This window comes from Spermophilus citellus (genome assembly GCF_964194105.1).
Source record: "Spermophilus citellus genome assembly, chromosome: 19".
In the NCBI taxonomy this organism is placed as follows: Eukaryota; Metazoa; Chordata; class Mammalia; order Rodentia; family Sciuridae; genus Spermophilus; species Spermophilus citellus.
The window spans coordinates 2,260,393-2,280,798 of record NC_138201.1 but is presented as its reverse complement, the minus strand read 5'-3'; the positions used below and the strand labels follow the sequence as shown (position 1 = coordinate 2,280,798).

The following is a 20,406-nucleotide window of genomic DNA, read 5'->3' as shown; positions in this document are numbered from 1 at the left end:
CTTTACTGTGGAAATCACTGCAGCAAAAGTATTAATTCAGGTGCAATAAAAATCTGGTGATAGTAATTCTTTTAAACATTTAAAAATTATTCCTACATTACTTTGGAATTACTGTTCAACTTAATCTACTTTTTAAAATTTCAGTGAAAAAGGAAGACAATGTATGATTTTATTAATAAATAGTGCAAAAGCATCAGCGATAACTGTTTAAACAGTAAATTTTTTAAACAGCCATGTCCTGGCTTAAATCTGTGCATATTGGCCTCTATGGCACTACAAATAAATACATGAAAATAGTTCCTATTTTCATGCACAGGTATTCAGTTATAACACTGTTTACAAATTATTATGGACAAGATAAAATGCAATAATTAACATTCATTTGGACAGCCACAGTGAAAAATGAGCATTAAATCAAGAATCAGTCTATGTTCAGGATACGCTACATGTCAAGCTGTAATGTTAAAAACTGAATTCCTTATTTCCTTGAAGGTTGTCCTCTGTGTACGTGGTGCTCAAGTGAAGGACAAGGAGTGTGTTCTTCAAGCAGAATAACAATGCTCACACACAGGAGGGCGCCTGCCTCCTCTTTCAAGAGAAGCAACCCACTTAATCCAGGTACCCTCTCCCTCCAGGCATCATCACCCACACAAGGAAGATGCCTGTAAGCACCAACCCCAAAACTCTGTCTTCAAGGTAAGTTATTAAGTTAAAAAAGAGTAGTTCATTATATTAAAAAAAAAATCAAATTCCAGCAATACTAATGCTAAAAATGACATCCATTATATTTCTTAGCATCCATGAAGTATCTTATTTCCCTAAGTGTTCTATTATGTGCAGATTTATTCTCCTTAAGAAGTAAAATGAAGTTTGAATAGTACAGTCTGTGGTGTGGTGACATCAGCAACTGCCAGTTCTTGTCCATCAACGAGTCCTAATTCTTAAAATAAAAGAAGCATAATTAATCCCCAGCAAAAAAGAAAAAAAAAAAAAAAAAACGAGAGAGAGATAAAGATAACAATATACACACAAATATAGTTTTATGGTACAGATAAACATAGAAATTAAGTTCTCTTTAAGCAAGATAATAATTATTTTTTTGGAGTTTATTAATTCTATTAAAAGAGCAATTAATTTTTTCCAAAGATATAAGTAATTATGATCTGATCATGTATATAAGCATTAAGTGCAAATCTAGAATAAACATTTACTATTTTTACCAAAATAAAACTATTAATATATGTTTAAAATACCTTTCAACGTCTTGGAAAGATTTGGCCTTGTTCGTTCTTCAATAGAGGTTACTGACTAGAAAACAAAACTTATGTTACTGTAAATCACATTAAAGTGAAATTAAACTGTTGCTAAAATTTTCTGAAAAAAAATTTAAAATGAGCACCGATCACCTGTAAGTAAAGTGTTCTGTTGTTCCCCTCTAATGTGGCTGTAATAGCTGGAGATTTCATTTGCCTAAATATGATCATGAGAAAAATATAGCATCAGTTGCTTAAAAAACAATTCTTGTTTTCAAAGTTTTAAAATACAAAATAAAGGATTTTTACAATATAACCAAAGCACAGAACACTTACAGAGAAGCACTATTGGTTAGATAATCCAAAACCTCCTGCAGTTTTGCTGATGGAGAAAACTGAATGTTCTGAGGAAGCTGGCTACAAGCTGGGCAGTTTTCCTATGTACAGAAAACACAACAAATTTCAGTGGTACATGAACCAATACTAGTCTCCTTGAAACAAGGAAATGGAAATCAAGCTATTTATGATCAGGCATATTTCCTACGAAAACTTTTTAATGCTTTAAAGGCCGTTTCTCATAATAGACTATTTCTTCTAAATTATTTTGCTGTAGAGTATTTATTTGAGGCTACCCATCAAAAGATGTGTAAGTAGAGCTCTGGTAGTTGGCAAGTAAAATACTCATGATTTGGGCCATTCTGTTCAAATTGCTGATCAAAAATTAATATGTAAAAATCAAAGCATGCATGATCAAAAACCTTCCCATTAGTTGAACAGTACCAACCTTTCTCTCTGCTTCAAATGTGTAAGTGTACAGCCCGTCTACGTCATTGAATACCAAGTAATTATTAAGGGGAATGTATGCACTGTAATGAAAAGAGGTTCATCTTTATACAATCAAACCATGTCAAAACATAGATTTATATATATATTAAAGATGAAAACCATTACCTTGTAGCTATTTTAAAAACTTCAGTGGCACACACAGCTGAAAGGGGAGAAAATAAAGATGCTTTAACTCATTTGAAAATTAGACACTTAAAAGGTTGGTTATAAATCAGAATACATTTACAATGGCCATTGGTTTTTTTTAAATATGCTCTTTTAAAAACTGAAAAAGTTACAAATTTTCATTTGCTTTGTGAGATCTAAGCAACAGAGTAACATACTTATTTTTCTTCTTCTTTATCAGATTAATGAGCAGCCTGTTATACTGATTAAAAAGATATGGTATTAAAATGTCCCTCCACTGAAAAGCACATTAAGACATAGCATGGACAAAAATTACAGGGTCCAACAGCTTGTTCTTCTTTGGATAACTTAATTACACAATTCACCCAAGATACTGAATTCCTGGAACACTAGTAGCTGCAGAAACATCAATTTAAACACTGATTCAAAAACCAAAGGAAAGAAACAACTAAGAGGTAGCCTTTCCTCCTTACCTGCAATGACTGCGTTTGTGGAAGCAACAGCAGGAATGATGCGTTTTACCACCCCTGAAAAAATGTATCAATTAAAATATAGTCATTTGTCTTAAAATAATAGTTTAAAATGATCATTAATGCCATTTTTGGGCTTTAAAGCCAGGGAGTAAAGGTTAATCATGAAACAATGTTTTGCGCTCCTATCATTTTATAATGTGCTCAGGATCTTAATCTACAGGAACAAAGAGATTTTTCTGGTGTACAGAAGTGCTCCTCCATGTCCTCTGGTTTCTCTCTTCCCTATCGACGCTCCAGTCCTCAAGCTGCAAAGTGTACACCATGTTCTGGTGAAAGGTGTGGGAGGATGAAGGAGAGCCAGCCTCAGGAATTTAGCGAGACCCTGAGCAACTTAGGAGACTCTGTCTCAAAATTAAATATTAACAGGGCTGGGGATGTGGCTCTATGGTGGTAAAGTGCCCCTGGGTTCAATCCCTGTTGCCAAAAAAAAAAAAAAGTATGGATGAAGGAAATAACATCCTGAAATGCGTTTATCGTTCTCTAAGACAAAGCACACTTATTTGTTAATTCTAAGGGCTGCCAAGTGCATCCCATATGCCAGACACTGTTCCAGGTGGTGTTCACAGTGGCAGTGAAGAAAGTTTCTGACAGACCTTTCAGGCGGGACATAGCAGTCAATTAAATGAAACAGTGTATGTTAGGACAACAGTGGTGGGGGGTAGTCCCCATGAGATGGCTCTAAGGCCTCCTTGGAGAGGTGATGGAACCATGGCAAGGTCAGTCATGCAGTGATTTCTCTAAACAGCAATGGCCACAGTCCCAGATTCGGATGCATAACAGCGTAAGTGTGAAATACTCTTTGCATTAAAAAATGAGGCTGTCAGTAAGTAGTGTCGTGCAAGGAAAAACAGGTAAAGTAGGCACGGTTTAGACATCAGCAGAGGCCGAATGATGAAAGAACCTGATTGATGGATACCTGAGGGGAGGAGGAAGTGTTGAGGAATCAAGGAAAAGAATATCCCAGGCACAGGCATCAGGGGGTATTAAACCACCAAGGGGTGAAGGAGCATGATGTGTTCAGGGAACACCAAGCTGGTCAGCACAGGGAAGGGAGTGGGGTAAGGAGGACAGGGTATGAATGGACGTTTCAAGTAACGTCACTAGCACACCAGTGAATATAAGGAAATAATCAAGAAGGAAAACAGGCAATTTGCAAAAAGAAAAACCTCTTCCTGGTGAACCTCTGAGACTCTGGGGCAAAATTCTAGGAAGGATGGATGGCCTGTAGTAGGTAGGCCAGGAGCCCTGCTGACAGCGACTGAGCTGACTCTTCAGAGGCAAGTCTTATAGGACCAGTCCCATCTAGCCACTATGACCAGCTGGGCAACTCAGGGACACAGGGAAGACATTGTGTCCAGGCTTACGCAGAGCAGAAAGGTCCTTCAGCAATAAAAAGAAATGTGAAATACTCAAGAAGGCCTAATTAATAGAATGATCTAGATGTGAAAGGGTCTGAATCACATGTCTGCTATCAGGCAACTAAGTCTTGTTTTTTTTTTTTCCTCCTCCTCCTCTTTTTTGGCTGGGAACTGATTCCAGGGTCTTGAACATGCTAGGCAAGTGCTCTACCACTGAGCTATATCCCTAGCCCTTTTTATTTTCTTGCCCAGTTGCCCAGGCTAGTCTGGAATTTTTGACCCTCCTGCCTCAGCCTCCTGGGTAGCTAGGATTACAGGCATGCACCACCATGTTGGGCTAAAATTTCAATCAGATGTTTGGAGAAGAAATAAATAGTAAGTTTTTCAAAACAGAAGATCAATGGAAGTTGGTAGAAGAATATATAGAGAGAGAAAATAGGAAGTTGAATTTTAAGAATAAATGTCTAAGAGCCTATACTTGGATAAAATAAAACAACACCCCAAATTGCCAAGTCTGTAATAGGGAGACGTGGCTTCGCGACTGCATAGTCAGAATAAACAGTAGACAGGAGGCAAGAGAATCCAAAGTGCAGCATCAAGGACAAAAGAACAAACGGCAGAAAAACAAAAAACTCCACTCTCATCTTTAAGAGTGCACCATCTGTCCCAAGTCTGGTTCACAATAAGCCGGATCCCAGAATGCTGCTCTGGCCAGGCAGCCAGGACGGCACAGACAACTGGAATATGGCCCCAGCAGAAGCAGGCAATGAGGACTCGAGGCCACACAGCATGAGAGAGGTCTACAGAGTGACAGACCTGGGTCCTCGGTACCTGCAAAGCGTAGGCAGAGGAGCACTAGACTGAGATGAAACCCAGACTAAAGGTAGAGATTTCTTATCTTCGACACAGAGACTACACAAAATAATCGTGCAACAGCATTGTCCAAATGTGAAAGACATGTCCACAGGGAGCCATGGATGTCTTCATTGAGAGAGAAAGTGGATGACTCAGGGCCTAAATAAGCACAATCCTATCATTTCACTAACCCCCTAGTAATACATAGTGTGAATTCTGCTGGACCTGGTTCTCTCTACTCTGGGGGAACCTGGAAACTGTCATTTCCATGTGCCTTTACTGAATCTCAAATGGATGGTACTGTCTAAAATTACTTACTGATAATTTCCCCAAAGCATCCTAGCCCTTAAAAAAAGGGATCACCCAAAGATCAATTCCTTGACAATTCACTAACTTACCTTGGGTGAGCCTATATGTAACACCCCTAATATTATATTGTGATGCTCTCTCTAGAGATTTTTGGAAAATCCATTGAATATGTTCAGGATCGTCTCCATCTAATAGAACCCCTTCTGTTAAAAAAAAAAAAAGAGAGAGAGAAAGAAAGGAAAACAGAAATATGTAATCATAAGCAATTTATTTTTTGATGAAATTATCCAAATGAATAATGTAGAAAATACATATTTTATATAATTCTGGATTATTAAATTAGGTTAATTACCTCCAAAAGGTTGCTCTTTAGGCCACTGCAACATCCTTACATACTCAATACAATGCTCTGGTAGCCTGGGCATAGATGCAATGGTGCACATGGGAAAATTAACCTAAAACCACAGTTTGTCTTTTTTAGTGAATTTTAAGTGATGAATTATTTTAAAAAGCAACTTCTAGTTACGATTTAGTTTGTAACATTCACCTCAGAACTCCATTTATATAAGGAAAACACTGTATGCCATTAATATTTCTAAAACTAATGGAGTAGCTCAGTTACTTTAGGTTCATCTTCCTATAAAGATGGGTTGCCCTATTCTTTTATGGTATGTAAATTTAAGCTCTGTTAGACCAAGAGAAGTGCTGAATTAGGTTCTCAAATATGAATCACTTATGTTTACCTGATATTTAAATACGAAGGTATGAAAGAAAAAAAAACAAATTGAGAGAAACCAACTTTTAAGTCATATGAAATATAAATTCCAAAATTTTAACTGTCCTTTAAAGTAGGCAGGTAGACTAAAGAGCCCCATTTGGAAACATCATTCTATTGCTGGTATTTTTATTTCCCTAAAATAAGGGCAGCTGTTCCCTTTCATCTGGGGGGGATACATTCCAAGGCCCTCCATAGAAGCCTAAAGCTGCAGATCTATACCCAACCCTATACATGCTGTTTTTCCCTACACATACATGCTTTAGCGTAAGAGTTTAACTTATAAATTAAATACAGGAATAATAATGATAAAAATGAAAGAATAAAACCCAACACAATAAACGTCATGTGAGCGTGGCCTCTCCAACATTACTGTCCTACAGGCATCACTGTATTTGGCTTCTGAAGCACACTGTTCCTTTGTTGTGGCTGTTTTTGAAGATGCTGTGGATGTTTTGGACTAGGGACTAAACCCAGGAGCCCTTAACCACTGAGCCACATCCCCACTCCTTTTTATTTTTTGAGACAGGGTCTCACCAAGTTGCTTAGGGCCTCTGTACGCTGCGGAGGCTGGCTTTGAACTTGTGATCCTCCTGCCTCCACCTCTGGAGCCACTGGGATGACAGGCGGGTGTGACTGCACCAGCCATCTTTTTTCCCCCTTTATTAAGTCAAGAACCTTTACTTTTTCACTGAAGGGAAGCACCTGCTGTTTCTCTTTGGCATGTACACACTGCTCCTGTGCTCTGGAACCATATTTAAGACCACCAGTGACATAGGACATATGCACACATGGCATGGACTCTGCACAAAGGAGCGAGTCACAAGCTGGGCAGGCAGATCAGAATGGCATGGCATGAGATTTCATCACATACTGAGCACACAATTTAAAACTTACAAACTGGCTATTTCCAGAATTTTCCATTTAATGTTTTCAGAACATAGGTAACTAAAACCAGGGAAATCAAAAACACGGATAAAGGAGGAATACTGTGTAACTGAAAACCAAATAAATCACAGCTTTATCTCAGCACACTCTGTAATTCTCCTCGATCCCTACCTCCCAAATAAACAACTAGTACAAATGAAGTATAAAAACAAAACAGTTCAGAACTATGATATTCAGTCTATAACTTTCCTTAAATAGACAAGAACCTCAAGTTTTATTCTTAAAATAATCATATTTTTCAAAACTAATTTACTTATTTTGTGCTGGGGATTGAAGCCAAGCCTCATGCATGCTAAATAGATGCTCTAGCACTGCACGACACCCCAGTTCTTAGCACAATTAAAAATGTTCACCCCTAATTAGAAATCCTAAGTCCTGGCTAGATGTAAGAATTCAACCCCACTTTAGCATAAGATGCTATGAGAGACGCGCAGGTCCTTCTAGTTACCTGTGGTGGATAGAGCTCCAGCGTGCACTCGATGCACGCAGTCATCCCAGGCAGGATTACCCGGGCATTGCCTTTAAAACCTTCTGTTCCCCCATCAATCAGAGGGACAATGGAGCTTGGATCCAGCACACCATCTTCATAGTTTAGGAGAGAGATCTAGGGAAGCGTTTTGAATGTTGAAAGGGAAAAGGGATTAAAAACTGAAAACCAGCAGCACACTTCCAAGTAACTCTGGGAGGGTCACACTGCTAACATCTACACTCCAGGGTGATAGAGTTCACAGTCTGTGTTCTCCCCTCAACCACTGACTGGGAAGTAACAGAGAAGTACATTCACTTAATCCAAAAACAGGATATGCAATTCTGGTCCTTGGTATGTCAAAAACAGAGGTAAACCCTTCAGAGAACTGTAACACTAAAGTCTTTACCAGCATTCCATTAATCCATCTTCTGGCTATGATGGAGTCCAGTCCACACACGATAATATGAAATTCTAAGAGAGACAAACCAGGTTTAATTTTTAAAGACTCAGTTCCATGTGACGTTCCAAGGCAGTCCCCTACACTGGCAAATGCACCACTCTGGTGTGGAATGCTAATAGCAGAGAAGGCTGTTGCAGGGAGAAGGGACAGGAAACTGGGATTCCCATTCTACTGTGCTGAGAACCTAAAACTGCTCTAAATATATATTTATTAATTTAAATAAGGCAGTTTTACAAAATGATTTGCTTTCTTAGAAACCAACGATAAAGTGCATTTTATCACAATCTCTCTCTCTCAAAGCTTCTGACCCTTGAGTAATCCTTATTTCAGTCAGCAAGGAACAATACAGTAGCAAGTCGATCAACTACGATCTAAAATCATGGCACTCTTTTCAGTTGGTTGATCGAGAACCTGACTGAAAAGCCAATGCTGAGAAAGCCTTCCAGCAGCCAGCAATTGTGGAAAAGCCAGCAACTAAAAAGCTAAGAACCGAGGAAATTTAGTTTCAAGCGAACAACTTACGTCGATAGAAAGTGTCATTGAAATCTTGAATCTTGTTGAAGTGTCTGAACACAGGTAAAGGAACTTAAGCGGCCAAAATTTTAATTTCTAAAATGAACTTAAAATGCCAACAGAACAAATGATAAGTGTATATATATTTAAACAAGAAACAGTGTTCAAAGCAGGGGATTCAAGAAACCTGACAAGACCCACACAAGCCTACTTCCTGGCAGTCTTTCCTCCCTCCCTAACCACTGTCTTCTCGTCCCTGAGCACCTCTCGTCAACCAAACCAATGCCCTCTGGGAGGTCTGCAGGCTACCTGGCTGTAGGTTGGTTGTGTTTGGTTTTGGTACTGGGGATTGAACCCAGGGCCTCACACACACTAGCAAACGCTCTCCCAGTAAGCAACATCTTCAACACAGCCTCCATTTAAAAAGCAAGATTTCTAATTTGTGCCTACAAATAGTTGTGAAAAATAAATGATTTTTCTCACCCATTCAGACCTCCATTCCTTTTGAACACTAGGCAAGTAGGAACCTGAGCCATAGCTAAGAGGTCAACAAAAGAAACACAGCAAGCCTGGAAGACTGGCAGTAGGGGAGCCAGGGGCAACCCCAAGAGATCACTCACGCAGGCCTGTGTGTGGTGCTGGGGACGGGCACAGCCTAGGCACCTGCTCACCACTGAGCTCAAACTCCGGCCCTTATTTATTTTACTTTGAGACAGGATCTTTCCAAGTTGCCTCAAACTCGCAAACCTTCTGCCTCAGCCTCCTGAGTAGCTAAGAAGACAAGGGTGTGTTACCAAGCGTGGCTCCACATCCTGGATTTCTATAAAATACACAAGGTTTCTCAGATCTAAATAATGACCCAGAGAGAATACAAATATCCTTGCTTTTTTTTTTTTTTTTTGCCCTAAAGTGGCTGTATTTCCAACTTATGTTCAAATAATATGAATTTATAGTAAGTTGCAAGCAGAGTACAGAAAGGTCTCATGGTTACATTTCACATTATCACAATGTCATAATCATGACTACAACATTGTTACCATGTGAATACAGCTGACATTCAGACACAACTGTACATCTCACAACTGTTCTACCACCATAAAGGCCTCTCAATACCTGTTTGTAGCTGATCCTTGACCTCATGCCTAATCCCTGGTATCACTCACTTTCCATCTCCTTCACTGTCATTTCAAGATGGTATGTAAGGGGAGCCCCCAGAATCTGACCTTCCAAGGGTAACACTGTTCACTCAGCATCTACACGTTTCACAAGGTGCTTTTACTAGTCAGTAGTATTTCGTGACAGGTATACTACAGTTTGACACTTGACCTATCGCGGGAAGTTGTTTACAGTTTGGGGCTACCTACCACAAACAGCCATGAACACTGTCACAAAAATTGGCTTTTATGCAAACATGTGTTCTTTCCTCTGGGATCTGTCCAGAAATGAAACTATTAGGTGCTCTGCTAGTTTATGCCTACAATTTTAGGATCAGCCAAACTATTTTTCCAGATGGCTACCCTATTTTACATTTCCATGAGTAACATATGAGTGATCTTGTTTTTCTGTAATTCCATTAGCATTAGTTGCCATATTTTCTTTTAGCTATTCTAATAGATGTGTCACAGTAGTATTTCATTGTGGTTTTGACTTGATGTTGAACATTTTTTAAGGGTTTTTTTTTGCCATTTCTTTAATAAAATATCCCTTTATATCTTTTATCCACTTTTAAATGGGATTGTTTAACCATTTGTTTGGTGATACTGGAGATTTAAGCCAAGGTTTTACACATGCTAGGCAAGCATTTTGTTACTCAGCTATATCCCCAGCCTTTTTTATTTTTGAGACAGGGTCTCCTAAGTTTCTCAGATTGGCCTTGAACTTACGATATCCTGCTTCAGCCTCCAGAGCAGCTAGGATTATAGGGATGCACTGCTGTACTAGCTTACTACTGAGTTTTCAGAATTCTTTATATATAGTTGGCCCTCTGTATCCATGGGTTCTACAGGCATGGTTCAACAATTTGGGATAGTATTGGGAAAAAAAAATGAATCACACCTTACTATGTTCAAATAATATGAATTTATAATAAGACTGTTTTTCTTTGTCACTATTCCCTAAACAGTTTATTTTCATAGCATTTAAATTGCATTACGTATTGTAAGTAATCTGGAAATGATTCAACCTCATAGTTCTATATAAATACTAGGCCATTCTACATAACAGGACTTCAGCATCCCTGGACATTGGTCTCTCTGGCAGCCTGGACTTGATCTTCCATGGACACTGAAGGAACTGTATTGGAAACAGGACTGCCTTGCAGCTGCTTCATCATCCCTCCAGTCGGGTGGTCTGCCTTTCCCTTCCTGTGAGAGGGTCTTTCACAGACCCAAAGTTTCTGATTTTATTCAAGTCCTGCTTGTCAATTGTCTCTTCTGTGGATGATGCTGATATGATCTAAAGACTGGTCAACAAGCCCAGGTCCCAAAGAAACTCTGCCATCGTCAGGCTTCTCCCTTTCACACCGTATGCTTGCATCCATGCCCACTCTGTCAATTCTACAGGAGGGGTGAGGGTCAGGCCGGGGCAGTCCAGCTAATCCAGCACAGCTTTGGCAGACGGCCCTTCCTCCACTGAGTTGTCTTTGTGCCTTTCTAAAGCCCAGCTGCTGTCCCTGCCCTTCTGTTCACCGATCTGTGCACTGTCCCTCTGACAGTGCCTGAGAAGCCTGGACACTGCACAGCGGCTTCTTCCACTTTATTCTTTTTTCCCCCCTAGAATTGTTTTAGCCATTCCTTTCCTTTCCATACAGATTCTGGAATAATTCTGTACCAGTAAAACTTTTCTTAGGATATTGATAGGAACTGTAATGTCACACAGAAGTGACATTACCAAATTGTTCAATCCTTGAACACAGAATCTCTCTCCTTTTATTTGTTCTTTGGTTCTTTCATGAGCACTTTACGGTTTTCAGCACACTGGCCTTGTACTTATCTTGTTAGATTTCCACTTAAATCCTACTGTTTTTGATAGTTCCACATGGCACTGTACTTTGGATTTCAGTTTCCAGATGTTCACTGTTAAGGCATGGAAACAACTGATTTTTATGTTGATTTTGATTTCTGAAGCATTTCTCACATCTAAATCCAATCTCCTGATTGCCTATAAAATATCAAGTTTCCCAGATCTAAATTCCTACCACAGTAGGAATACTCCTTTGATTAAAAAAAAAAAAAAAAAAATAGATTCTTGTAAAAGTAAATTTTTTCTAACATGATACAACTTCTATTTACCTCCCAACATGCCAACTGTCTACTCTGTCAACTACTAGAAGACACCACTGGCCTAGGAACTCAGTCTAGTAGCAAACATATGTGACTGAGACTGAAACTAAGAACAATCATTCAAAATGAAAGTAGATGATGACACAGGCCACATAAGCTTAACTGGAAAGTCAGGGCAAAGCTGGGTGTAACAGCCACACCCATCATCCTAGCTGCTAGGGAGGCTGCAGGAGGAGGAACCCATACTCTAGGCCAGCCTGGGAAACTTACCCAGACCATCTGAAAATAAAATAAAAATATGATCCAGAGTTGCTATACACCAAATTTTTGATACCTTTTAAATACCTTGATGCCTGTAGCATTAGAAATGCTTTCTTATTTAAAATAAAATTTTTTAAATAGATTAAATAAATAAATAAAACAAGAAGGGCTGGGGACGTAGCTCAGTGGTAGAGTGCCCTGGGTTCAATCCTAATACAAAAAATAAAAGCAAAAACCAGGATGAAAACATATTTACATAACTATAAAGAAAAAATGGAAAGAATATAAAACAAAAGGTTACTATTACTTCAATAATAAAATCATGCCACCTTTTCCCCTTATCTATATTCTTTATTTAATGTGTTATAATAAAATTTGATCTCAAAAAGTAAGCAAATGCTTTTGACAAAAGGATACGGAACTACATTGCAATTAGGAATCCTGTCATTTAAAAATTCTGCAGCAACTTCAGCCTTAGGTCTTCCAACATCTTTAGGCCTACAGGAAAAATCATATTTAAATGATCATTCATAATATAAATCTAGATGATCCACATAATTAACTTTTAAACATAAATATAAATCCACAGTGAATTTACTTATAGAATATTTAGAATTTTTTAGCTAAGTATTTTTACACCAATAATAACTTTCAACCCTAAATTTCAATCCCTGCTGATGGTCTTTACTATGACATCTAATTATGTACTTAAGTGAAAACATGAACAGTGCTTTTTTTTTTCCAGGTAAAGCATAAAAATGCCCTATTTCCTGGAAAGTTATCACTCTGACATTTTTCAGTGTAAGAACTTAAATATCCAAACAAACATTCCAGGTACGTAGCCTGAACCCAGAACCTTAAGAGGTTACTTACCTACTATGCAAGCCTTGCCTGAAATATAAAGAGATTCATTCTGGGACACAAGAACCTTCTACTTATTATCACCTTCTTCCAGTGTGTGCTAACTAGTAAATTCTGGGTCCCTTAAGCAGCTTTACTCATGTTTTTAAAGAAAGAGTAATTTTCAAAGGCATTACCTAAAAAGTGCAAATAGATCAACATTTTCAAGAAGCCAACAACATAAAACCCCAAAGGTCACCCCTAGCTAATAACCACGTAACAGGAGAGGACACCATTCCCTCTTCCAGCAGGACCCAAGGCATTTCTTTTCCTAATGCCTCCTTATCCTTCTCAAACAATGACTCACTCCTTCATGTACTCAGGAAGTGCCTCATGATTCCTACCTTCATAACACATTTTACATATGCACACCTATCAGACCCACCAGATTTAAACACCTGGAAAAAAGCAATTGTATTTTCACTCTTGTATTCCTTCATGTCTAACATGAACACTTTAAAACAAATGAAAATAACACATCTCATTGGCTTATTAGAGGGTATATTTTATTTAAAATTGGAATTTCAAAGAAAAATACTTTAACAGGTCAATTTTTCTCTTCTCCATACAACAATATTCTTTTTAGATTCAAATCCGCTAAGAGTTTTTTTGTCAATTTGTCCTAATTTGCTTAAGACTATAAACCAGAGCACTTGATTTCAGTATTGCATCCAACTGCTGTGTACACAGGAAGCTCCTTGGGTATGTAGTAGGGACTGTGCATCCTAGGCTTTCACAGCAGATACCAAGCAGAAGAACCCCATAGTGGTTTCTGGGAAGACTGCTGGCTCATTTACATGCTAAGTGGGATCTGACTGCTCCACACAGGACTGCCTTATAAAAAATGGCCTTTTGCACACATCCTTACAGACATCTTCACCGAATTACTTAACCAAGAATTGAGAACTACTTTGAAATTAAATAAGGTAACACATATAGAGTTTAGAAAGTGCTTAGCACCTAATAAACACTCAAGAAATGTCAACTATCATTATTTCTTCAACCATTTTAGCCACAAATTAAAGGGCATGGCCTATTATCAATAATCAATCATTTCAGTGGACTTTTAGAGCATTTCTATAATCAAAATTTGTCATACTAGAAATGGTCCACATACCAAGAAAAAAGAATATTTGCTTACAGAACTATTTTCACTCAGATGCTCCAAATTATCTTGCAAAATTTTTCGTAAAACTAAGCACTAGTTTTCTTTTTTCCTAAATAAAATTTGCATATATTCTCCATTAGTTTTTAAAAAATCTATTAAACTTCAATGTACTCAAGTTCAAATGTTTTGCAGGGTTAAGGAAAAAAACTCTGATAGTAAAACTTACCTAAATAAAAACTGCCTATTTAGATTGGAAACATCTATAGTGTCCATGTCTATAACATGAATCTGCCTAAAACCAGACAGAGCCTGTGGGAACAAAAACAATCCAATTAAGCAGAAGTGTCCTGACAATTGTGGAAATTTAAGATTTGTTTTCAGTGCAGCCCACACCCAAAACTCTTGGTAACAAACTCTGCATAACTACATTCCATGACTAAAAGAAATCTTAAAGGCACACAAAACTTGTGATGGTAAAAGTGTGTACTGGCCCAGCTTCAACCAGCCTGGAACCAGAGGACAGCAGCTCAGGCCTCTGTGGCTTGTGAGTCTGCTGCTCCCTGCCTAGATGGGTGTCCCCCAGGCACCTGCATGGCACACTGCTTGCCTGGCTCAAAGACACCCCTCTGCAGCCTGTGCCCCAACGCCAGCCTTCCTCTCTTGCCTCCTTCTTTTCTTCACAGGTTGGTTGCCACCTATAAATCCTGCTCGTCTTTTCCCCTCAGCTAAAATGTGAGCAGCATGCACACCTGTCTGTATTGCTAAATGCTACATCTTTCCCATCTAAAGTGATGCTCAACACATGCAGAGGAGGCTCAAGAAATGTAGGCTGTTCAATCATTAAACAAAAACAAGAACAACAAAAAGCATGTATCTCTTATGTGCCATAGCTAAATAAAGCAAAGTAACAGGGAGAAACTGAAGTCCTAAGTTTTTTTGCTGTGTGTAAGAAGTAAATGATGTAACAAATAACAACCACTCCTTGAAGCTGTTTGATGACTAATCCTCAGATCTAATCTTCAATTATTTTACATTTAATGTTAGTACATACCACATAAGAAACAATGGGCTTCGAAATGGAAGTGAAGCTTTCAGAGACTTGGACATACATATTGTTTAACAAAATCACTGTCTAAGCTCCAGGAGCACTTCCCTTCCACAAGTCTTTGGTTTCACATTGCAGGAGCATCTAAGTCTGACAAGGTGCCATCATTTTGGCACTCTAATCCAGAATATCACACACACTGCTATTTCATACGTATGAGACTTGTCTCCCCAGTAAAAATGTAAATTTGTTGTAAAGACCATGGAGACCTGTAATTCCCAGAGAAGCCAGCATAACACTATGTACAATGGACATTTAAGTTTCTACAACTTCAATAGGAGTGACATTAGTGTTTCTTAGTACAATTAATACAGCTGGGTTTATACTGAAAAAAATTTTTGGTACTAGAGATTTAACCCAGGGGCATTCAATCCCTGAGCCACATCCCCAGCCTTTTTTATTTCTAATTTTGAGACAGGTTCTCAAAATTAAGTTGCTTAGGGCCTCTTTAAGTTGCTGAGGCTGGTCTCAAACTTGCAAACCTCCTGCCTCAGCCTTCTTAGTTGCTGGGATTACAGGCATGGCACCACTGTGCCCAGCTTTTATACTGAAACTTTAATTGCCTTGGGCAACTACTCAGATCCCCCATCTGTCTCTGACCTGCTTTATCTTCTCAAGCATTTCCACTGTCCACACAGCAATGAGAAGCTCACCATGTAACAGTTTTAAATCAATTGTCCCCTTATCTATTTTTGTTAAATAAACTGATAAAAGACTGAAAAAGCCTTTTTTGTGTGGTTATAAGAAAATTAATGAAACCAATTAATTATACAACAAATTATGAATTTCCATAAAATATACACAGGTTTAGTCATCCTAAATTTAGGGGTTTATCATGGGTCATCAAAAATTACCATTTTATTAGGTCACATAATGCTTACTGCTTCAGTGAAAAAGGATACTAGTCCAACAATTGATTCCAGGCCATTCACTATAATCCAGAAAAATCTGGAACTTCCCTGACCTCAGTGTTTCACTCTATAAAATGATACAATGTTTACTCATCTAGCTGGCTAATTTGGAAAAGTAAAAGAAACAGTAAATTATTTGAAACTCACATTAAAATACCAATTACTCGTTTTTTATTTATTTCAGTGTCAGTAAAATAAAGTGGGTTCTTTGCAAAAGAATATATGCCAAAATTTGGTCAAGAGCAGAGAAGAAAATAAGTGTAAGAAATTCGAGAATTTTATAGAGTTCAAAACGTTCCAAAGTGATGTCCTTAAATCGAATTTACTGTGTAGAATATGACCTACTAAACTTATCTAACAAGGACTCAAGAAAAAGTTAACAGTCACAATAGAGAAATTTCCTAGTATGACAGAAAAGGAAAAGATTTACTCATCACCAAAGACAATAATACTTTATATATATATACACACACACACACACACACACACACATATTACCAGATTTTTCAGGAGCTCACATCCTAAGCCACCAGCTCCAATGATTAGAACTTTACATGTATCTAACAAAAACTGGAGAGACTGTAAAGAATGGAAAGGCATATTAAAATCTTGATGATTACCATTAATAAAGCAACAAACCACAAGATAGCTTCTGATGTACCCAAGAAAAATACAATTAAGGATAAAGAGCAGTTTTCATTTGACCAATTACTTCAAATTTATGAATCAGATCCAGAAATTCTAAAATACTAATTATTTCACAGTTTTAAATTGACTTTTAATGTATAATGTTAAAAGGCTATTTCTAATAGGAAAAGCTATGCTAATTATTTTTTCTTTAACTTTTGAAAGGGTAGGGAAAACATCAAATTCAGTTACTTAATAATAGAACAGTTTAAAAATCTTACAAATAGATGATAGAGCATTAAATAAGGTGTTTAAAGTTTTAAGAAATAAGATAAGAACAATAACAGATGCTTTTGAACACAGTAAGAGAAATAAAACATGAGATGACAGAAGAAAAAATAGAAGGAACTCAGAAAATTCCTTATCAGCAAAAAATAATTTGAAACAATAATTTTAACAGAAGGGACAATCTTAAATTATCAAGCAAAACAAATAAAACTTTAAAAGTACAAGAAAGTATGGTGTATTATCCAAAGAAAGCAGATGTAACTCTATCTATTCTGTTCAACTACTCAAAGATGAGACCCTGGGCCAAACTCAAAATTCTGCACACTAAATTTTAGGAGTAGCACAATATTTCTATTTCAAAATAATACCTCTTCTAAACACAAAAGTACATAAAAATTTATTGTAAAGAATCCTTTTTTCCATATTATAATGAAAAGCAAGTTGTAGCTAATTGAACATTAGCTTCAAGTCAGACATAATCAGTTCAAAATTCGATTGCAGCACAAACATTTTAACATGCAATTCATTACAGTCAATGCTAAGATGCTCATTCCAGCCCAATTTCAAAACTTAAAAAGCATATCTATATTCCTATCAAGTTAATTTCTCATAACAAAAGGGAAAAGTGTCTAAGAAATTACTTTGAGCTTTAAGAATTTAAAGTGTAACAACTTGAATGAAGTTATGAACTGAAAACTTTCAACTTACATAATATGAAAGTGACTCATGTATTACTCATTCAAATAAAAACATTTAAATATTCTATTTAATACTTCAAGATAAATGTTTCACCAAACAGCATTTGCATTATAAGAGCAAATTAAAAAGGAAGCATTTTATTATTTTCAAAATGTAAACTACTAGAGCAATTATTTAAAAATAAATGTTTCTCACTTCAGTGCTTGGTTCGAAATCAGGGTGTGTGAAGGGTCCAGATCGCTCGAGGAACTTCTTTACATGGTTCCAGCGACCTTCCCAGTCTCCAGAGTCCCCACACCCACCATCAACAGCCATTCTGCACAGAACACAGTAAATTCAACTGCAAAGATCAGTATGAAAAAGTCATACCTATAACTATGATGGTTTTATGGAATGAAAAGGTAACCACACCAGACCTTCTCAGATAGAATAGGAAATGTTCAGTGTGGTTATGTTTAGGCTTTCCAGTTTGTCTTGCTTATTATATTGGTTCGTTTAAAACTAAGAACTGTATGTTTATTTCTATTTTTATTTCATCCATTTGATGAAATAGATCAGCCTATTTCTGGGTTCCTAGAGCAACCCAGGCTCAAACTTAGAATACTGATCTCTCCATGAGAAATGGACTTCTCTGCATTCGGCACTTAAAAAGAATACTGCAAACTTTCAGTCTATGCCTTCAACATTGGATCAGGAGGTATGAGATACCTGGGGGCACTTTCAGAACTGTGTTGTTTCCACTCTACTATTGCTTATGTACCTTTCTGAGTCAGAATGGTGTGATTTAAAGATCACTTTTGACGAGAGGAACTTTCAGGCATTTTTCTCAGAAAGAAACAGAGGTTCCAATTTTCAAAAAAACAAAAGAATCACACTGTCAGGTGGTGGTTGTCACTAAACACACAAGAGAAAAGGATTTCGAGAGGCAGTATCACCTAGAACCTTCCAGGATACTGAATATGGGGCTCCACTAATAAAGATCTATCAACAACTAAATAATAATAATAAGAGCGGCATCTCAGTTCGGCTGCACAACTAACGCTGTCCCCTTGAGCAGATCCCTTGACAGCCACAGACCTCATCTACAGGCGGTCTGGCTAGCTCTTAGGGGTCGACCACAGAGGCCGTGGCACTTGGCCTGGCACACAGAGCGCGCCCGACCTGCAACTGTCACTCCATGCACAAGCTGCGGGGGCAGCAAGGGTGGGGTGGCTTGTCACTATGGCCACCGAGCCAGGGCCGCGGCCCCTCCCAGGCGCGCGGAGGTCGCGGGGCTGGCCGGCGAGACCCGGCCCGCGGCCCCCACCCCGCCCGGCCGGCGCGCAGCACCGGGAGCCGGACGCGGGCCCCCTGCGCTCCCCGGGCTGCAGCGCAGGCCGCGGCCCCCGCGCGGCGGGAGGACCCCGGCCCGCCCCGGCCCCCCGGCCGCTGCGGCTGTCCCCGCGCCGGGGCGGGAGGCGGGGGTCCCCGGAGAGGCCCCGGCCTCCCGGCAGCACTAACTTCTCAGCCAGCAGCTCCTCTACTCTCCTTCTTTTCTTCTCCCTAAAAGAAAGAGAGAATAAAAGAAGGGTCAGCATCACGCCGCACACTGGCGCCGCGAAGGGATGGGGCGAGGGGACGGGGCGGGGGAGGGGACCCCGGCGGCGGCGGCAACCGCCCACCGCCGCGCTCTCACAGCCAGCCCAGCCCGGCGCGCAGGCCGGCCAACCCTGGTACTTACGGCTCTTCGCCATCCGCCATATTGCTCCCGCCGCTTCCCAGGGGCCCTCGCGGCGAGGAGGAAGGGGCGGGACCCAAGGGAGGGAAGGGGCCAACGGGAAGGAAAGGAGGGCGGGGCGTGGGAGGGGAAGAGCCTATTGGAGGATAGGAAAGGCGGGGACCGAGAGAGGAGCAGGGCCAATGGGGAAAATAAAAGGGAGGGCGATGCTTAAAAGAAAGGCGGGGCCTACGGAGGAGAGGGACGACTGGGTCTCAGGATGGGGCGTGGCCTACAGGAAGGAAAGGGAGGGCCGTGCTGGAGGAAGAGGCGGAGCCTAGGGGGAGAAAAGGAAGGGCGTGGCCAGGGAGGAAGAGAAGGAGAAAAGGGTCTGAGAAAGGGGCGTGGCCTACAGGAAAGGAAAGGAGGATAGGGCGGGAGGCAGGGGCGGGACCTGAGGGAGGGGTGAGGGCGAGGGGTGTCTGGAGCGAGGGCGTGGCCGATGGCAGGCGAGGCTGGGAGGGCCGCAGGAGGCGGCAGGGTTGTGCCGTCTACCATGTTGTTGTGCCGCATGAAATGCGGACGTGGGACGTTGTGTGTCTACGCGTGACCGTGTTCATCGGCAGCCGCCCAAGATGTGGATCCCGACCGCGGAAACGCCTGCCCAACCGGCCGGCGCCTGCCCGACCCAGGGATGGGGGCGCGTCCCGTCGGCCTCCGTGGGGATGGCAGGCCTGCAGAGGCAGGGCTCCTGTTTTTGTGAAAATCAATACTTCAGCGTCGCATCATTCGGTCCAGTACCAGAATTCTGGCATAAAGGTGTTAAATGTATCTTAGGAAGATATATATAATACGTAGATGAAAGTGTCGAGCAGAAAACACAAAAATTGAAACGTGATTTACAACACCCATAATCCCAGCACTTAAGGGTGGGACAAAAATGATATTTAGAGTCAGAAAAAAAAAAAGATTGAACTTAAATCCCCAGTTATTAACAATGAAATCTTGGGCACCTCTGTTCCTCTATTTGTGAATTGAGCATGACAACATATGCCTTATAAGACTGAGAACTGAATGAAGTTCAT

The 20,406-nt window shown here is 39.7% G+C and overlaps 1 protein-coding gene across 3 annotated transcripts; it reads right to left on the bottom strand.

Moving 5' to 3' along the window:
- Nucleotides 1-155: 155 nt before the first annotated feature.
- On the bottom strand, nucleotides 156-19,426 carry UBA3 (ubiquitin like modifier activating enzyme 3). Of its 3 annotated transcripts, XM_081275903.1 has the most exons (18): nucleotides 19,346-19,394; nucleotides 19,126-19,167; nucleotides 17,821-17,941; nucleotides 16,510-16,590; nucleotides 14,222-14,304; nucleotides 12,405-12,485; nucleotides 8,455-8,498; nucleotides 7,879-7,943; nucleotides 7,452-7,607; nucleotides 5,633-5,735; nucleotides 5,370-5,483; nucleotides 2,699-2,752; nucleotides 2,205-2,241; nucleotides 2,038-2,119; nucleotides 1,590-1,690; nucleotides 1,407-1,470; nucleotides 1,254-1,308; nucleotides 156-940 (listed from the first exon to the last, which is right to left on the bottom strand). In XM_081275903.1, exons 1-18 carry the CDS (start codon nucleotides 19,363-19,365, stop codon nucleotides 852-854), a joined length of 1,392 nt encoding a protein of 463 aa, XP_081132029.1. In that variant the 5' UTR covers nucleotides 19,366-19,394; the 3' UTR covers nucleotides 156-851. The 3 variants fall into 3 exon arrangements, with proteins under 3 accessions (XP_081132029.1, XP_081132027.1, XP_081132028.1); XM_081275901.1 differs by lacking the exon at nucleotides 19,126-19,167 and having other exon boundaries at nucleotides 19,346-19,426; XM_081275902.1 differs by lacking the exons at nucleotides 19,126-19,167; nucleotides 19,346-19,394 and adding an exon at nucleotides 18,386-18,519.
- Between the last annotated feature and the right edge of the window lie 980 nt (nucleotides 19,427-20,406).

Coding starts and splice junctions, on each gene's coding strand:
- UBA3 (XM_081275903.1), bottom strand. CDS start 19,365: ATGGCGGATGGCGAAGAGCC. Junction 16,591..17,820: donor ATTTCGAACCAAGCACTGAA/GTGAGAAACATT, acceptor CATTCTTTACAG/TCTCTCCAGTTTTTGTTAGA. Junction 12,486..14,221: donor AATAGGCAGTTTTTATTTAG/GTAAGTTTTACT, acceptor TTTTTCCTGTAG/GCCTAAAGATGTTGGAAGAC.